The following is a 20,354-nucleotide window of genomic DNA, read 5'->3' as shown; positions in this document are numbered from 1 at the left end:
CTAGTAAAGCTCGAATCGGTGGAACTTCGTTTGCTTGGGGGACAACTCACATGTACATCACCAGGTAAATGCACCTGAACGCACCATGGCTTGTCACGACAGTTACTATAGAAACGAAACTCAGCCCGGGATAGCTAACGTTTGCTAGCTGAAAACAGTTCTGGGACATGTAGACTCAGTTCAGTTGTCCGAAATGGTAAGTTAAAGTGTCCCTGTTCGATAATATTGACGCGAACTAATTTCTTTTGTCAGGGACTCACAACCATTAAACTGTGTCGCGTGAACAGAGTGACATGGATCATTGTTTGCTAATGTTAGCATAGCACACACATCATAACAATTAACGTTGCCAAGTAGCGTTTCCGTTAACCAACAACATTAGGCTGAATAAAGTATTTTATCATCTAATGTGTGCATTCTGGAGTATCATTAGTTTATAAATTAAAACCAGCATTACAATAACATTACTAGGTGGTAACTAACGTTTAGCAATTACTTGAGTATTGACTAACTAACGTTAGCCAAAGTTAAAACGTTAGCGTTGTGATTGCTAAGTAAAAGTTCATACATTAGCTTAGCGGTTCATCAGAGTAACGAGTTTAATCGTTGTAAAATGATTTCCATGCTGTGTGAAGTATGACATGGTAAATTGGGTGGCTTATAGGCACAGTTGGTGCTAATAAAGTAGCACAAACTGAGGTTAGGTATTCAATAGCCGGAGCTACATTTATAATGTAGCGAGTATGAAGGAAGCTAAATGTCTCATCAGCCTGCACGTTAGCTTGTTGACTTGTTTAGGTAAACAAGAATAGTAGGTCGCTGTGGTGAAAGAGGCGATAACGTGGCATTAAGCACCTGTTTTGCTCTCAAGCAAGAGGCTGAATCTGGAGCACTGCTCTCAATATACATTAACATTGACTTTCCTGTTTTGTGGGAGTGCTGAATAAGGTTTAACATCCGAAATGCCCTCAAGGTCAGTGTTGGGAATCTGCATGTGCTTTGCCTTACAGTTAATGTCAAGATGATATGTTTTTTTAAGAATATTTCATCCACGACTATCTATGAGTTTATTTTGCACCCATGTTCCTGTAAAGCAGGAGATAGAGGTGGTTTATTTTCTTTGCCTGCTCATTCAGGGTCACAGGGGCTGGAGCTTTTTCAAGTTAACAATGGGCAGAAGATAAGGAAACACCTTGGACATGTTGTACTTTACAGAGAGGAACACACACATACACACACGCACACATACACGATAAGGGGCTGATAAAGTCTTCCATCCGCCTGACTTGCATGACTTAAAGACTGTGGGAGGAAACTGGACGCCTGCACAGACAGTTCTGGAAGTCAAACACAGGCTTCTGGTACTACGAGGTGACAGTGCTAACAAAGGACTAACACTTCAGTAATCTTAATTTAAATTTGTAAGCCAATCTGATCGATTAAGCCAAGGCAATCATTTGTATTTATAGTGTTCACTGCCTTTTGAATTCCTCATCATTTTTGGTGGATAAGATGAGAAAAATCCAACCTGTCATCACTTAAATGTTGATTTTAGTTCATTCCAAGTCAGTCTTAATTGTTAGCACTTGTCATTTAATGCCACTTCGTTGCTTTTAAAGTAGCTGCCATGCTAACAATACACCGTGTATCTTGAGTTTGTACAAACAGGGACTTTCAAAATATGGAAAACCTACCTACCACTGTCTGCTACATGACTAAACTCAGGTCCTTAATTAATCATATTGGAGCTTTGGATGCTTGAAATTAAGTTAAACATTCGTAGGCTTGGCAATCCAAAATAGAGCTGTGTTGGTTTACTGTTTTCAAGGTAAAACATGGTATGGAAATTGATGATAACTAGTTTAACATTTTTGGGAAAAAGACACATGAAATTGCTTTAAAGTACACTTGTTTTCTCTGAATAGTTCAGTGTTAACTCTTAACTTGGCTAATTCTCCACAAATTCTGTACTTTTATGTTTCTATTTACTTTTTACAGTATAATAATGTTAAATCTGTCAAGAGAAAAATTGATTTTATAATGTGTTTTGAGCTGACTATCCCTTTAATTTTCTTTAGAACTGTACTGTAAAAATACCCTAAATTTGTCATGGTGGTAGTCAGAGCCATCCTGAACAGAATTTATCCGCTGACATCTGAAGGATAATATTTTGTACTATAGTTGAAATACTATAAAAGAAAATACTATAATGTTATGATAGCTAAATTCTCCTTTAATTAGCTTGAGAACTGTACCGTTAAATGAGTCCAAATTTCTTGTGGTTCAAGCACATTTAAAGTTTCTTTAAGGTCGCTGTAATAGTCAGAACCAGACTAACAAGAAAGTAGGCAGATTCAGAAATCGGAAAACACTAAAGCATGCGATGAGAGATAGTCGTTGTTGATATGAAGTTTATGTGAGGTGTAGTTAATGGGCTAAAACAAGCAAAACCTCTGTTACTGGACTGATAAGTGTACTGCAAGAAACATGAAGCTCAGCACTGCTATTTTAAGTTGAACAATTTAGTCTCATACTTATCAGTGGTTTTCCTTTTCTCATTTAGGAGTACTGTAAAAACATTTCACTCTTGGGACCAAGACCTACCCACATACTTGACAGCAAAGATATAAATTGTAACAGTATCATTCCTCATACTTCCTTATGAACTCAGATTGACTCCTTTGATTTAATTTGTTTGTTGACATAATCAGGATCATCGTTACGCCTTTCTTACTGAGTGGTATGACCCTACGGCGGCTCTCCTGCGGCGCTACCAACTGTTCTACTACCCCAAAGATGGCTCAGTGGAAATGGTAAGTATTTATTGCTGCTTTTCAAGTTTGTTTAGGTCTCAAACATTTAAGTTTAAAGGAGACTTCTTGGGCAAGATGTTTATTCTGTTTTTGTATTTTTATGTCCAATGATTCTAAGTGACATTAATTAAATGCAGAGGGAATTTTGACATAATTTTATGCAGTTCTAGATGTAGTTTAAAGAAGTCTGATGGCTTTATACTCACAGTTAATGATGCTACAATAGAAGAGAAATCTGGCTTTGGACATGGCTTTGAAGATATTTCCAAAGGTCAGACATAGGATGTGTTTTCTGACAGATCTCAGATATCAGCATATTTGGACTTTGGGGCCTTGAAAACACTGACGGGTGTTCTAATTCAGTGTCACCTTGACTGTGCTTGTTGTCCTTGGTCTGATGGTATTTCAAAGGCGAGTAAAAATAAACCTCAGCCGTCACAGAACAATCTTGTTAGAATTGGATTCCTCTCGCTTTGGGAGAGCTAATTGGCAGAGGGTACAAAACAGGGTGTGTGGACCAGGTTAAATTATGTGTGGTACTGAAGATTTTATCTTACTAATTATTTTTGCCTTCTTGGGAACTCATACAGTTATACCACTAGGAGGAGCTCAACTGACTTTGTCCCCAACAGATTTCAAACACTTGCTGGCACAACAACCTTTGTGTACTCAGCAGCTGTTGGAATAAGCTTCCCAAAGTCATGATGAAATTGAAGGAGTGGGCAGGTTCAAAACTGCTGTAATAAAATAGTGTAGGGACAGGTTAGAATAATTTATGATCTCATATACTGCTGAGATTTGTTGTGGCAGGATCCACCCATTTGAGTATTTATTGTTCTAATCTAATTTCTCCCCTCAAGCGTCGTACATAGTGTCTCTGTCTAGTAGAACTTAGTGTTGTTGTATGCATGTCAAGTAAGTCATTTGCTGATAACTATCCCTGTAGCCCCTTCAGTGAAGGACCACAATGGAGATGAGCGTTAAAGAATTTGTGAAAAATTGTGCATATGGTGTATTTATTGTTTTCATTAATGTTAAATAAAATCAAACTGTAAATGTTTTTTTAATTCTCAAGTGCTACAGTAAGAGTATCTGCAAAAATTGTCTCTGGTTGTGTACTCTGAGGTATTTTTAATGGTAATCATGAACCACTAACGTCAACAACAAACTACAAACTTTGTTTTTATTGTCAGTTTGATGTGAAAAACCAGCGAATATTTTTGAGACGGACCAAATATGACCACCTCCATCCAGAGGACCTGTTCGTCGGGAATCGAGTGAACGTGTTCTCACGACAGCTCAATCTGATCGACTATGGAGATCAGTACACAGCGAACAAACTGGGCAGCAAAAAAGAACGGTATGGTTGTGCGACTTGTCTTTGCATGTTTCTCTTCAGTTACACACCTCACAGCTGTGGCTCTTGATATTTATTTTAACACTGTCATCTGCATTTGTTTTCATCATTTAAAACATGATCTTATATCATAAAAGCAGCAATATGACTTTGACTGTGTGTGTTTGACTGAATTGATGAAGACTACTTTATGATTTTATTATAAGTGTATTTATTTATGATATATTTATCTTTGGAAGTGATGCAAACACAATACATGCACAAAAACATTAGTTTTTCGCCCAAAACATTTCAAAGTTAAACAATTATGTTACAATTCGTAGTAATTAACATGTTTTAATCATCATGTGGATTTCTTTGTGAGGACTCAGGTTGGATTCTCCTCCACGGCATGACATCTTGTCTGTTAATGGAGAGCCACGGTAGCTAACGTTAGATGAGAAATGGAGTCCACTAACATCAACTAACGACCAGGTTCCAGCACAACACAAAAGTTCTACAGAGCCTCTTTAAAGAAATTAGCCAACAACTAAATAACTAATATAAACAAATGATCCAAATCAGGCAGTATTTGAGCGGTAAGAAAACTAAACTGATCAGGCACACCAACGTTTGGCTTTTTCTCTGTGCTGTGGACACAATTTACTTGCTGCAGTACCCAGTACACATTAAGCTACTAATACTGAGCCTTGCATGTGATAAAACACATCTGAATACGTTCATTATTGTAAGTGTGATAGTGTGAGTTTCCTTTTATTGTCTTATCTGTCTGTCTTTCTCTCCATTTTTCCAGAACTCTTGCTTTTATAAAGCCAGACGTCGTTACCAAGATCGGAGATGTCCTTGAATCGATCTACGCCTCCAACCTGATTGTGACCAAAGCCAAAATGACAAAGCTTACATGGTAAGGTCAAAGCCTCAATGTGACATACTGAACATACTGTGGTAATGCATCAGACAAACTCCAGTGCAAGAGGGAGACACAGGGCGTTTGGTGCCAGTGTCGTCACACCAACAGATGGATGGCTGTGCTTTGTCACACACATTGGGAGCATATGGTGAGCCAAGTGGCAGACAGGTTTGGCATTTAATTAACACTTTTATCAGGAGCTCATTCATGGTGCAATGATATTATCAAACCATCGCAGTATCAGATGAAGCAATGACTGTGAGCACATTTTTCATTTGATGCTAATTATACCTCGCTGATAAAATGCTCCTGTAATTGTATTTACTTGAATGCCAGACTTTTACTTGTTGTAGTGTGTATTAAAAGATCTTTTGAAAATAAGATACTGAGGTCAGGGTTAGTGTTCTAGTGTTGCGTTTTCTTTTGTGTTTACTTTGTTTAGTCAAGTTATCACATGTATTTCATTACTTGATTGAATAAGGGCGCAGTAAAAAAATATTATGCAAGAATTGGCCACCTATTGAATTCATACTCCAAACAGATAGGGGGCAGCACAAGTACAAGTTACACAGTAACCACAGACTGCTGCTAACTTCAGCTGCCGTTAGTTTTTTACCTCAGTTAGCCGTGCTGCTAGCAGTTCGGACTGTGAGCTCATAGCACCAGAGGAGTAACTCTGCAACACAGTACACAGATGTAGACAATATATCAAGTTGTCTCTTCTTCACATATTGTTGGTAATGCATGTTAATTTAGGTTTTGAATGTTTTAAACTACATACCGCACCTTTAAATACATTTTCTCAGTCCAGTGTCTTGTATTTGATTTTGATATATTTGATAAGCAAGTATCTCTAATTTGTGTGATAAGATACTTTTTGGGCCCATCCTTGATTGTTGGTAAATACATTTTCGACCGGTTAAAGTCTTGACTGTGATTAATTGATAAGTTATTAATCATAAGCATTGCTAAAAGGTTATTAAGTGTCAACACAATCCCATCAGAACCATCCATCCCTTAACAGTTCAGAAGCTAAAATCTTTCAAATCAAATAACAATTTTCTTCTTTCTTGAGATATTATTGACCTCTGTAAATGACTTTGTCGGTTGTACATTGAGTTCACATCGAAGATAATGTAGCCACTCATTAACTCCGCGGTTTATGGTTTTCTTACATTACAGGAGCCAAGCAGCAGACTTTTATGTGGAACATCAGTCAAAGCCGTTCTTCAAGTGAGTGCCTGTAAATGATTTGCCAGTTTTGAGCAGGTGTGAGCCGGCAGAGAACATATCATTAACAGAACCTGTGACAATAATGCTAATGACGTTGTAGTGACATTTAAAACATAGTTAACACAGCTGACCTACTGCTGGTAGGAAGTCTCCCTAATATGAGTGAGTTATTCCGCCGCTGCTCCATTTCGCAGTAACCTGGTGCAGTTTGTGTCCTCGGGCCCTGTGGTTGCCATGGAGCTGATGGGTGATGAGGCCATGTCTATCTGGAGGAGGCTCCTGGGACCTGCAGACTCTGCTGTGGCGCGGAAGGAGGCACCGCAGAGTGTCCGTGCCCAGTTTGGAACAGATGGCATCAAAAATGTCGGACATGGCTCTGACTCACTTGCTGCAGCAGCAAGAGTAAGGATGTGAAGCTAGCCTGTAAGCTAGAATCATGTTCATATATGTCCATGCACTCTGTGAAAGCTGTTTTCACTCTGTTTGTTTTATTAGGAACTTGAATTTTTTTTCCCTTCCACAATTGGCATCGGTCCCTCGAATACAGCCATCTACACAGACTGCACATGCTGCATCATCAAACCTCATGCCGTATCAGAAGGTAGGGAACATGTAGTATGTCCATCTGTTTGAAGCCAACACTTATATAATCAATTAATCTATTGTTGTGTCTGTAGCTGTCTGTCTATTGAAGGACAGGTTCACTCTGAATTGAAAATTCAGTCATTATCTACTCTCCCTCGTGCCAGTGAAAATTAAGGGGAAGTTTCCTCGTCCCCAAATCACTTCTGGAGCCTCACAGAAAAAAAGTGTTGTAGCATTCTCCTAAACAAATGAAGTAGATTTAAAAAGATGTTACACCCTTAACATGAGGTCAAGTACATGCACCGTCTTCAGACACTTCAGAGTTGCTTCGTAGCCACAGTGAAGATTTCAGCTAAAAAAATGTATAAATACTGTATTTTCCAAAGAAATTTTGAATCTTTGGGCTTCCCAAGACTAGGATTATGCTGGACAAGCTGTATGGAGCCATTTTGTTTTCTTATATTTTTAAACAAGTCCCCATCTACTTCAGTTTTTTAAGAAGAGGTTTTGCTGTGAAGCACCAAAAATGTTTTTGCAGGCAAAGAAAAATACTCGACTTTCTATCTGCATCAGGGTGAGTAGATAATGACTGAATTTTCTTTTTTGTGTGAACTTATCTTTTAATACATCCAGTACACTTATTTTTCCCCATCCACCGTTGGCTGTTGAACGTGTTTGTGTCACACAGAGGCCACTACATGGTTACTGAATTTGCCTTTGGATTTTTTCTAAATCCCTGCCCGCCCCTGATCCCTGTTCATGGAGCATGCCACTAGAGCTCTGACCTGTGAAATGTGAAATCCTCCGGACAGGGCTCAAGTATGCACACAGAAAGTTGTTGACTAGGGAGGAAAGACCTGGACCGGTTGTTTTGGACAGATTATTCCAAAGGCAATTCACTGTGGTCCCATACATGTATTAATTTAGTCTTCATTTCTGATTTGAGGATTTATCCTCAATGCTAGTTTGTTTGATATCTAATTTGGAGCAGTTTTTTATATAGTTTCCATGAATATTTATATGCTCTTTGTCTTTTCTTTTCCCTTTTTTGCTTTCTGCATCCGTTGCATACTTATTTAGCATCAACTAGCATTTGCACACACAACATCCACAACATCATGGAACTGTTCTCAAAATCAGATGAGAACAACCTGAGCACAAAGCGAGCTGAAGCGACAGTTTGATCGGGAGATGAACATCACTGCTTGCAATGTTTATTCAAAAGGAATACCAGAGAGGAAGCAACATAATTCAAAACAGACCCAGCAGCAAAGACACCATAAATAGAATTCATTTGTTTAAGGTGGTTTTATTCCCACTGTGTAGACCTTTTCCATGGCGGGACACTTTGACTTTATAAAACATAATAATGTCCGTTTGGTATCAAGCTGTGTTCAGACTCTGGCGCTGTGTGTGCTCCTCGAAGGTGTGACTTTCTGCCACACCTCACTGGAATGACAGCATCAAAAAATGTGTGGTTTAGTGGTTTTCTTGCTCTGACAAGTTCAACTGTTCAGCGTGAGAAATTTCTATGAGAGAATAAACATTAAAAAAAAAAAAAAATGGAGGTAATTACTTGGATGGGTGTTTGAGTAGTGTGAATTATGACGGTTATCATTTTATTATCTACAGTACACAGGTGGTGTCTGAGCTGTAACCTGTTTGTTCAATCATACAGCCACAACAACCGTTTGATTAAACAAACAAACAAACAGGTTACGGCACTTCATTGTTGAGCTTTTAATTATGTATGCTCTCTTCCTGATGGAAAAGTACATCATATTCAAGCTTTTCTACTGTTCACTGTGTCTGAGGAGGAGTCAGTGTAACCGCACAATGTCCAGCCCACAAATATTTCTAGGCTCATTGTGGTCTCTGGCAGCTAAATAAGTATTTGCTTGCAACAGAAATAATTTCAAGCAGGCAGCGCTGTCTACAGTATGCGTTCCTTTGCTCACTAAGACCATGATCTTTGCAGATTCATTCAAGTGCACCCAAAAATGGAAGTTCAGTCAGTGACAACTTATCCTCGAGTCGATAAGAAGTCAGGTGAAGTTTTGTAGTCCACAAAACATTTCTAGAGCTTAACAGCAAAACAGCGTTGCAGCATTCTCCAAAACATCTGAAGTAGATGGGAACTACTAAAAAAAAAAAAAATCAACAAACAAAATAACATGAAATAGCCCCATACAGCGTGTCAAGCGTAGGCAAGTCTCTTTAAGCCCTTCAATTACCTGTTTGACACACAGGAGAGCTTGTGCACACACTTCAGATGAGGCGTATGCTAATGCTTATTAGCAGCTACAGCAGAGATTTAAGCTTTAAAAAAAAGGTGTAAATCACGTCTTTTCAGTTTGGGATCTTGGTGACTGTAGACTTGGATTACACGATTACCTCAGTTGTTTAGGAAAATGCTGCAATTATACCGTCTTTCACAAGTCGCAGGATATTTTCAGAGGCAGCAAGTTCTTGTCACTGCACTAATTAGTTGACTGGTCTGGCATTCATCTACCAGACTTGGTGTTCATTTTTGTCAGTTTTATCATAAAAGTGTTTTGGAAAGTCTCCAGAGGTTGTAGGAAAAGCAAAAACTGAGCTCATGAGATTAATTTCTGGCTTATGTTTTTTGTGTTATTTTGCTTAATCGCAAGAATTGGGAATCATGGTTAAAAAAGGTCCTAAATTATTCAAATTATGTGTCTGCCAGTGTTTTGATGTGTGAGCACATTGACTGTCAGGTGACACCTCTGGTCTGAGCCAAAAATAGAACCCAGTGTTAGGGGATTGGCCGGCTGAGCCCAGACTGGGATTGTCAGTCTGTTCAAAGACAAATGGTACCAAAAAGCTTGATTAGATCACCTTTGAAGACCACTTAACTGGACAAATTACGCTACGGCTACGTGTACAGGCCGCAGCCAATCACAGCGGCAATGTTGTGACTGAAAGCGTACTCAGACATGACTGGAATAGAGAAGCTTCTGTTGCCAGGCACCCAGAATAGGATCTCCTAGCAACAGCACCAGCTGTTTTGGGAGCTGCACTGAGAGTGTGCCTACCTATCCTCGGCAGGCTGGGGAGGTGGTTACTTACCTAACACACACATATAAGTGGACCGTGACCAAACCATTACACGAATAAAAGCGAAACCGATCACTGCCGGCGGTAGCACCTGGTCCAGACGGGAAGTCATGATTATGCACAGCAGGACTAATGGAAAATGTAGACACCTGCTAGCCTGCCTGACGAGTACACAGCCTACTTATTTATCAGGATGTCAGACTGAGATTATGAGACTGGCGCCGTCTTTCAATTATGTGTCTGCAGCCGTCTGACCTTCACTGTCACTGGTGCACCTTCGTCACCGTGGTTCTACCATTTTTACTCTAACGTACGGCAGTGACAGGAGGCACAGCTCTGTATCTATCTGTCTAAAGTGTTGACTGTGTGGGCGAAAACAAGAACGTGTCCTTTAATCTAAAACACAGGACATCTGTAAGACAATCTTTGTCCAGAGGAGACACTACAGTCTGAGGTTATTGCAACAGAAGACAAGATTTATATCTGAATGGGGCATTATGATGGCTTCATAGCACAGTCACTAATGATAAGTCACGTTACATAAACAAGAGTGATGTCATTAGCTTCATCCTGTGATAGGAACTATTTCACTTAATGTTCCCCTCCAGTGATAAATGTGTTTTCGTCCTGTTCCTACGGTTAAACGTTTGAGCTTCACTGTGTAGAATGATGTTTGTGCAGAGTTCGACACCAGAAGGCTTATTTCACAGTAATGTACTAAAGGGGAAATTTTCTCTGTGCTCACCGAATATCTAATTTTAAGGGGCAGGCCTATGAGGACGATTTGTGACATCACAAATAGCTAATAACACTCAGCAAACACAAGTGTGATGTGGAAACTTGAAGCCTCTAGTGCACACACCGAAAGATGGATTTTACAGTGAAGTAGGTGATACTGTATGTCGAGCAGTGAAAAAATATTCAGATATGTATACATTTTTAACCAATTAGAAGGAATATGTGCCATTTTAAGGATTTTGAATAAATTATTGATAACATTCAGTTACTAAATGTGACACTCCATCTCCCCTTCCTTTGCATTCAGGTTACAACACCGCTGTAGTTCGGACCAGAAAATGTTAACGTTGCTAACATTTTGCTAGCATTTACATGGCTAATGTTCTCTAATGCCAATGTTGCTAATGCTAGCTAGGTGACTTTTTTATTTTGTATGATATGTATTTTGTAATTTTATTTTCAAGAAATATTTGTTTCCATAAAAATGTCATCATTGTGAACTTAGATGTTGTAATCATACTTTTTCTGAAGAAAAAATGTCAGACACCAAGACATTCGACGACTTTTGTGTTGAGGGTATCTTTAAATTGATTGCGACTGCTGTTGTGGAAACCTTCGGTTAGGATCTCGTTGAAGAGTTTATTGACTCACTGAACACCTTCCTTGTCAGTCTGTGTAATTCGCATCATAAAAGCTCATAGATATGAACAGCTTTGATGTGTCTGCAGGTCTGACTGGGAAGATCCTGAACTCCATATCTGACGCCGGATTTGAAATCTCAGCTCTTCAGATGGTAAACGTTTAACAAATAATTATGCATGTGCTTTAGTTGCAATTGTTTCTCTGTGCTGATGTAAACTAGTCAAATGAAAATATGAGTTTTTGGCTAATATGCCCATTTATCTAAGCTATACTCATGTAGTCAATACACGCACTGTATTGACTTTCTGTGATACAACCTGACCTCATAATTGACCCCAGCGTCACTGCTGCAGACAGTGACCTCTCACTGTCCATTCGTTTTGCCTCATCAGATGTGATGCACATTCTGGGCCGAAGGCCAAAAATAAATCAATCAGGGTTTTGTGACTGTGGACACATGCAAGCGCGCTTTAATGGTAATAATAGAAAAAGAGCATATTAACAATTCATGCAGTGCCTTAAAGAGAAAACCATCTGTCATTTTTCACGGAAATTACTGAAGGTCTTTTTGGATTATATACCTTTTGTCACGATTCAAAGCACGCACACATACCCAGATATATACACAAAGTCATTTTTGCACCTGTTTTTTATGAGTAATGTTTTTGTTTTTCACAGTTCAACGTGGACCGGGCAAATGCAGAAGAATTCTATGAAGTTTACAAAGGTGTCGTCATAGAATATCCTGTGAGTATAAACACTACACTGTTGTGCCACCATTCCAAGTACCTGCATCACAGTTCAGTGAGTTGTTACTTTTGATGATTCAATAACAAACACTGTCTGAGCTTTTCTCTGAGGAACGAAAAAATCTCTCAGATTTAGTTGATTGTAGTTGAGTCGATGCACATTATTATTATTACTTTAATTCTTTAATTTGATTACAAATGTGTTACAGTATAGTATAGTTTTTGGTATTTATAGTATTTATTAACCATTTACAAAGTATTATAAACATCAGATGTGACAAACAACTGCTTAATAAATTATCTGGTAACCATTTCACTGTTTACTATCGGTGACATAACTATCAACTCAAGTCGAATAAACTACAAATGAATCATTTGTTATTGATGGTTATGACCCGACTCTCTCCCTGCAGAGTATGGTGACCGAGCTGTGTTCTGGACCCTGCATGGTCCTGGAGATCCACGGCAGCAACACACCGCAGTCATTCAGGGAGTTCTGCGGGCCTGCCGATCCAGTGAGTCAAATTGTATTAAATGTTATTTACTTCCTCATTATATTCTATACTAGACGCCTGTCTGAACAGTGAAATGTCAGATGTTCAGTTGAATGTGGTGAAAATCCACATCGTCTGTAAATGATTTTCTGTCCATCATCCTCCTTTAGAACTGAGGTTTTCAAATGCAACAAGCAACAGAAAACATATTGACAGATCTCGACAGTTTCCAGTGCATGTTGCTAAAACCAGTGCCGCCTCAATACAGCAGTCCCGCAATAAATCCAACCTTCATTTTGTTAAATAGTCTGTAATATTTAGTCCATGACTGTAAAAAATACACAATTTCTGCTTCTACTGAGCCTTAAAAAGCGTCAGCAGTGTTCGGCTTCTTTGGTCTTCAGTCGTGTGTGAATGTGGAGCCAGTGCAGCCAGTTATGAGACACTCTCCATCTTGTACCCTACGCAAGTCTGGCTGAATCTTCTGCGTTCAGTTTTTAGTATGTGATCTCAGTCTGGGACACATCTGCTCAGTCGTTAAACCTGGCAGCTGGAGGCCAGATGAGCGAGGAGCCCAAATATTTTAACATGAATCTGAGTTTCAAGCTCCGATTGTTTCGAAGTTGAATGAAAAGTAATACGCACCTGTTGGTTTTGAATCAGACAGAAACAAACGGGTGATGAATCAGTGAGTGTTGTTTTAGTCTTTGCTGAGTGCACATTGTAAAGAGTTTATGGCTTATCTGATAAGATAAAAGAGTTGGCCCGTGAAATAAACTTGTCTGTGTGTGTGCATGTGTGTGTTGGTCGGTGCTGTGGAAGCAGTGCTGCAGGGCTGTGCCAGTGCGTGCTGTGAAATCTAATGATAAGACGCTCTGCCCCCAATCACTGTTCAGCTACCAGAGAGACGAGGGAGAACACACCTGCACGACTCCGCTACAGTTTTTTCTCATTTTCTTTAACATTGCCAGACAGGGCGTTTTCCAACTTTTTCATTACCGTCTTATAAATAATGCATGGATCTTGGCGGAAAGAATGAGGCGTATTAAGGTGGCTGGTATCTGTGAGTGAGTTCAATTTGGTAAAATCCAGATCTAGCTGATTTAAATGAGTTTTTCACAGAGGGGAGTCTTTTTTTTTTATCCACTATACGGCAACAAATAGGATATTAGATTAGGCTTGATTGTATTGAAGTGGACCGTTGGGCCGTTTGCAGACGTATGCGCTCCACGTAGTGACATTCTAGTTTAACTCATGTATTTGTGTGCTGTGCTTTCTGTTCTTATCCATCAGGCCTCGCAGGCCACTGTCACAAAGGCACTGACAGTGCAGCCACATAGCAGGGAAAGGGTTACTTAATTAGATAATGATTTCCAGGTCACGTGACTCTCCACCCTGCAACTGCTCATTGATGCCAAAATAATTAAGCCTTTGCAACCGCCCTGTGTTGGTTTATTAGTTACCCTCCCCCGATCTGCCCCTGGTTTGGTTTTATTACTTAGAACACTTAAAGGGCCTGTGTGCAGAATGTTCTCAATAGCATTTGTTTATTTTAACAATATATTTCAAACAAATTATAACGAGCTTGTGAAGAATTACCCAGAAACTGTTGTTATATTGTAAATATTATTATGGTTATTTATAGCCAACTAACTTACTTATTTTGTACTACCAAATGCTAGAATAAAGAGGAATAGCATCCTGTTGCCATGGAAAACTCCAGCTCTGAAGTTAAAGGAGAAGTTCACCCAAAAATCTAAGTTCAGTCATTATAGTCACTCAAGTTTCATAGTCCACAGAAACATTTCTGGAGCTTCACAGCAACACAGCGTGGTAGAAGTAGATGGAGAAAAAAAACAACTGGAAAAAAAAAGAAACAAAATTACTCCAAACAGTTTGTCCAGTATAATCCCTAAAAAATGTATTTGAATAGACGTTATTTATTCCCTCGACTGGATGCCAACACTATTAGCTTAGCAGCTAAAGACTTGATCTAAGGGTATATAATAATATAATAACATATTTTCAAATCAATTTTGCAATTTCGGGGCATCTGGAGACTTGGATTACGCTGGACAAGCTTGTGGAGAAATTTGACCTTTTTTTTGTTCTGTTGTTTTTTCCGTCTACTTCAGCAGAATTCTGCAACATTGTTTTGCCGTGAAGCTCCAGAAGTATTTTGTAGACTAAGTAACTTAACCCAATGATTTTGATACCACAGCAAAAAGAAAAAAAGTCTCTGGGACACAAAGTGTTTTTAGGAACTTCAGGAACACGTGGTAATGAAAAGTATCCATACCTTGGACAGCCTTAGTGTCTCTTGGTAAATTCTCCAGTACATAGCTCAGGCTCCTGTCAGAGGTTAATGTATTCACAGCCTTCTTCTTCCATTAAAAGCAGCTGTCAGCTCTGTGATTGCTTCAGACTTCAGTGACTAACCGCGAGGTCAAGCGGTTTCATCGCTCCATGACCTCGGTCTCACCTCAGTATTGTCTGACAAATAACCTCAACATTAGCACTCCTACTCTTCAGCGCAGTTCAGTCATTTGATCCTCAAGATAAGTGGGAAGTCACAGCAGCACTGAGGTCTGAGAGAAGAAATGTTGCAGTCCAGATCAGCGTGTTCGAGACTCGCTGACAGGGCGCGAGTGTGTCCATGTAACATTGTTCTGCGGAGTACCAAAGTACAGTACGTTTTTCTTGTCAGAAGCAGCGTGGAAAGACATTCCAGACGTCACTATCAGGCCGACACACTGGCCCGGACAAACTGTGTGAGGCCGGACAGTATGAAGAGGTCAGAATGTTTATTAATAGTTAAGGGCTATTGATTATTTTCAGTTGACTAAGGACTAATCTATACACAACACAGGTCTTGTGTGAGTAAACCCATGACTATACAGCTGAATGGCTGGAATTAATACAGTTAATCATGTTAAAGCTGACGGCAGATCAATTCACCTGATACATTCCCTCCCAGAGGCGAGCAGAAACGTCAAAATATGTGACAGAAGAAACTTGACACCTTTGACTAGGCGCCGTATATCTTTCTATTAAGGCTCGTCATGTATTCACACCTCCACACCCTCGGCTGCCCCGCGCTGCTCCCTCTCAGTCACGAGATTGCGCTCAGTCTTGTGATGTGTCCTGATATCAGAGTGGACAGACACAGCGGTTCTCTGATAGCCGGTCCTGACCCCTCCCCGTGCTCTTTACCCTCTCCCATCGTGTTTCATCTTCTTATAGTCTGTATGTGACACTTACGCTTCCCCTTTAAATCGGCACCGTAATAAATAACAGGTGCCCCCCCCCCCCACTGCTGTGTTACCTCACGTTGTCTTACTGTATATGATGAGCGTGTGAGATCATCAAATAGGCCTGAGCTTCCTGTTAGACGAGGCGAGGACGCTCTCCCTGCGTCACGCCGGTTAAAAATACAACTTTCCCATTGATTTCTGACCCATCCATGTAATGCTTTTGTGGGGAGGGATATCAGCTGACCCCGGTGACCGCAAAGCTAAATTTAGCGCCATGCTGCCTGGTACCTTTAGAAGATGCATCTGAGTGGAGCAGAAATGTAACGGGATATCATTAAGACTCATCAACTAATCCTTGCAGCTCTTATTTTGGCAGTAGGCTTAGGTTTTCATTTCTTTATCTGGTCAATCTTTATGTACAGTAAACATAAGGCGCAAGGTGCTAAGAGGTGGTAGCAGTAGTTGTAGCAGTGGTTAGCAATAAAATAATTAAAGGCTGTATGAAGATTCCAACAAGGCCATAAAGCGATGATAATAAGATGAAGTGTCCTAGACCTCAACCGCTAGGCTTTTAACTCTTATAATAACTCTCTGTGAGCCGTTTGTAGACAAATTCAAAATGTACATGCGATAAAAAGATGTTTTTTCATGTCAGCTTCACACAATATTACATCAGAGTGTATTTTCATAGGTGACATAGGTGAAACACATTTTGGGTTTTTTTGATTAAGCTGGAATGTCGAACAAAAGCCTTAATATCTAAAAGCTGGTGAAAGTGTTATGAGTAGCGTTTTAGTACTTTACTGGATTTTACTGGATTTTTTTTAAGTGGCTCGGGCAAAGTTAGCAGGATCGTTGGATATATGAAGCGAGCTTTTGTCTCCCTCACTTCAGCAGGGTCGGGCAGTCAGTGGGGACACGAAGGATCAGATGTGAGACATTGGGATTGCCGGTCGCTCACGTAACCGCCGGGTCACTCTGCCCGGGACATTACTGTCCACAGAAGCCGGCCTCGGTTATGAGAACACCAGTCCAGCAAACTAGGGGACTCATTAAAATCAAATTAAACTCTTGACTGCAGGTCGCTCATGGGTAGCTAATGCAATTACAGAGAGCAGCAAAGAATTCTTTTATCACTGAGTAAATCTCCCCTCTGCCATCTTTGGCTTTAGTCTCATGTGGCCTGGAGAGACACTTGGGCTGGGCCGCTTTTCAGATAGTTCTGTGGTTTCCTGAGATACAAACACACACAATACAGACATGTCTGATGATCTCACGACTGAGCGGCCATTTTAGGATCCTGCTATTGTTTCTTCACGTTCACCTCCTTCTTCACTGATGCAACCTGACTGATGCTTGTGCCAGTTGGCAGACTATGGAGTTTGAAATCTCTGTTTCAGTTTGGCCAACTGTAACTAGTTTTGAGTTTTCCTAACAGATTTTGTGAGCTGCTCCTGTAGCGTGAATTCAGTTCACCAAGCTGTGTCACCAGACTACCGTGACTCAGTTTGTCACAAGACACTCAGCACCTCACCCTCATCCCTCTCTGATACCGGCCCGAAAAGGAGAGACTACAGTACGTTAAAGGAAAACCTTCACCCAACAATGGAAATTCATTCATTATCTAATCACCCCCCATGCTCATGGAAAGTCAGGTGAGGTTTTGTAGTCCTCAAAACATTTCTGGAACTTCACGGCAAAACATAGTTTCCGCATTCTCCGAAACAAACTGAAGAAGATGGAGACTTGTTTCAAAATGTCTAAAAACAACCGACAAAAAACATAAAATGGCTCCATTCAGCTCAGCAAAGTTTCTGGAAGCCCAGAGATCCCAGAGAGATTTAAAAAGATACTACTTTACTCCTTTATTATCTTTTTTACAATCGAACAAGACTCATTGTGTCTATAAAGGTACACTGTTCTAATCATAGGAAGAGGTTGTCAGTTTGATTCTCTCTGCTCAAACAACCTGGGCTGAGTATTTCTGTGCATGGCAACAAACAGAGTTAATGAATGGGCCAATTTACCTTCTAATAAAACGATCCAGTGGCCTGAAAGAGGCTGTTAAAATGGCCCGGGGGGCCACCAGCTGAAGTGTTCTGACAGTGATTTAAAGTTATGCTCATAAATCTTTAACCGTTTTTTAATACTGAATTGTTTTGCCCTCTAACTGTTTTCGTCTTCCATTTTGAAAAACAGATCTAAATATATCAATAAAGTTATTAATTATCCAGTCAGATGGCATCCAGGTTTACTAAATTGCATATGTGAGTAAAATACTAATAATTGTCCTACTTTAACTTCCTCAGCAAAAGAACTAATGTTAGACTCGTTTGACCCCTACATTCCCAGGTCATCCATAGTTCACATGACCCTCGAACCTTCCAGATAAAGATTTTCTTTTATCGTCAAATCATTGTTGTGTTGAAGAATCATTGAACCGGGAGAATTGTTTTCTTGAGGGGGTTTTTTGTTCAAAGATGTGATGAATGGCTTGGAGATGAAGGCTGGGCTGATCGATGACCTTGAAACGTGTTCCTGCCTTTTGTGTCGCGCTCTCATTAACCACAGGAGGAGAAGGACGTTGTCATAGGAAATGTTGCCCTGACGTAAAACACACGCAGATTCTTTTCTCAGTCCTGAGCTGGTGTTGTGTGAACGCGCTGCTCACTTGTTCATAGCTACGGTGGTTCATTCTGACCAGATTTAAGTGCGTTCACTTTGATGTCGGTCCTTTCTGCTCAACATGTCACATGATTCACTTATTTTCCCTGGTGTTTCACATATGACAGGGGTGCTATATGGTGTATAATGCTTGCATTCCTTCAGGGTTAATAGTCGTCTTGGTGAGGTAATTATTCACATGTCCCTCCCCTGATGGTGGACCCTGTGGGAGGGTTGCATTTCCTGGAGACACAGAGTAGCAAAGGGCAAGAGAACCCAGCTCTGACCTTGGGAGTGTCTGATGTTGAAAGAAAATAGAAAGATACTCAAGATAAAGCAGAAATTGAGCACTTGGTGTCTCAATAATGTTATTTGTTGGGGTAAAAGACTGAATGGTATTGAAGTTCATATGTCTAGAGCTGCAGCAAATAGAAAAGAGATCATGTGGTCGGCCTGGTAGTAAATGGGAAGTGATCGAGCATTCGATGTGTAAAAATGTGCTGAGTGTTTGGTCACTTCCTCCACACAATCACATGTCCAGTCGCTGAGTAATCACTTAGTAACACCCAACAGTACAGGATGTTCAGTTTCAACACGCCACTGCGACATCCACAAACAAGCTGATATTTGCGACAGAAAGTGTGCCGTGTTCGTGCCACTGAGCCGACTGCTAATCAGACGACTGACGAGATGTTTTCATTCAACAGGAAATCGCCCGGCATCTCCGCCCGACCACACTGCGCGCTCTTTATGGCAAAGACAAAGTGAAAAACGCAGTGCACTGTACGGACCTCCCTGAAGACGGCGTCCTGGAGGTGGGTGCTACGTCACAGACGCATACCGTAGAAAACACCCACGTTATGTCATGTGAAGCTCCTCTGATCCCACACACAGGTTTCCTCATTGTCTCCCAGCGCCATGCATAACTAACCACCTCAGCAAGAACAAAACCCCCGACTCTGTGAAGCCGTGTCTTTAGACGAGTCTCATGACTCCGCTCTGTGGGCCGGGGCAACCTCGGCTCAAACTGGGTTTGAGGAGAACAAGAATGGCAGAGGAATTTGAAACAAAACCATTGTTTTGCAGGGAGTGGGTCTGACCCATCGAGCGTCATTGTTCAGGAAAACTCCTGATCTGTGGCTTGGACAAATGCCTCCTTGTTAAACATTAGCCTGTGACTGACTGAGCTGCCATTTTCCCTAGACTGGGACGCAGTGGCCAAGAAAGAGGCTTGTGCAGGAGGAGAATTTACTCTGAACTTCCACAATGAGGAAGGACTGGCTCCGTCTTTGATGTTAACTTTCCGTTCCTCTCTACAGGTGCAGTACTTCTTCAAGATTTTGGACGGATGAATGCAAAAGAAGAACTACATTCAAAGACTTGACAATTCAGTCTCATTTTTCTGTTTATTGTTTCAGCCTTATGCAGATTAAATAAAGTGACAAGAGCAGACTCCTGACAAGTGTTTTTGATCTTCAACATTGAATTAAGTATTTGCACACCAACTAAACATCTTATTACACGGGATACTGCATTGCCTCTGATATTCTCTCACTCTCTGACCAGCGACTTTGGTATTGGATTCATACATTAAACTTTGAAAAAAATGTACAACTGCATAAATATAAAATTCTTCCACCATGAAAATGGCTAAAACATTCAATAGTAAGTAGCATCACAGTCATGTGACGTCTCCAGCAAAAACAGATTTCAAAGCACTGAGTTGCCACTGTTTCCATGGAGGTGACAGTCTTTCTAGGCTGGACCCACAAAGCTCTACACTATGAATTAAGAATGAAGAGATGTAAGAGTATCAAACAGAAATGTCATCAAACCA

The 20,354-nt window shown here is 40.4% G+C and overlaps 1 protein-coding gene and 1 long non-coding RNA gene across 2 annotated transcripts; one reads left to right on the top strand and one right to left on the bottom strand.

Moving 5' to 3' along the window:
- Window positions 1-49: 49 nt before the first annotated feature.
- nme7 (NME/NM23 family member 7) lies at window positions 50-19,976 on the top strand. The gene is made up of 12 exons (XM_030432683.1): window positions 50-196; window positions 2,712-2,813; window positions 4,007-4,173; window positions 4,964-5,074; window positions 6,263-6,313; window positions 6,508-6,715; window positions 6,809-6,914; window positions 11,443-11,507; window positions 12,035-12,103; window positions 12,519-12,620; window positions 19,225-19,332; window positions 19,837-19,976. The coding sequence occupies exons 1-12, from the start codon at window positions 194-196 to the stop codon at window positions 19,867-19,869; spliced, it is 1,125 nt and encodes a 374-aa protein (XP_030288543.1). The 5' UTR covers window positions 50-193; the 3' UTR covers window positions 19,870-19,976.
- LOC115591066 (uncharacterized) lies at window positions 11,811-15,818 on the bottom strand. Its single transcript, XR_003985891.1, has 2 exons — window positions 14,899-15,818; window positions 11,811-14,459 (listed from the first exon to the last, which is right to left on the bottom strand). It is a non-coding gene; the product is annotated as an uncharacterized LOC115591066 (long non-coding RNA).
- Window positions 19,977-20,354: the final 378 nt, after the last annotated feature.

Source organism: Sparus aurata, chromosome 11 (genome assembly GCF_900880675.1).
Source record: "Sparus aurata chromosome 11, fSpaAur1.1, whole genome shotgun sequence".
NCBI classification, from domain to species: Eukaryota; Metazoa; Chordata; class Actinopteri; order Spariformes; family Sparidae; genus Sparus; species Sparus aurata.
This window is presented reverse-complemented; position numbering and strand designations above follow the sequence as displayed.

Coding starts and splice junctions, on each gene's coding strand:
- nme7 (XM_030432683.1), top strand. Junction 2,814..4,006: donor AAGATGGCTCAGTGGAAATG/GTAAGTATTTAT, acceptor TTTTATTGTCAG/TTTGATGTGAAAAACCAGCG. Junction 5,075..6,262: donor AAAATGACAAAGCTTACATG/GTAAGGTCAAAG, acceptor CTTACATTACAG/GAGCCAAGCAGCAGACTTTT.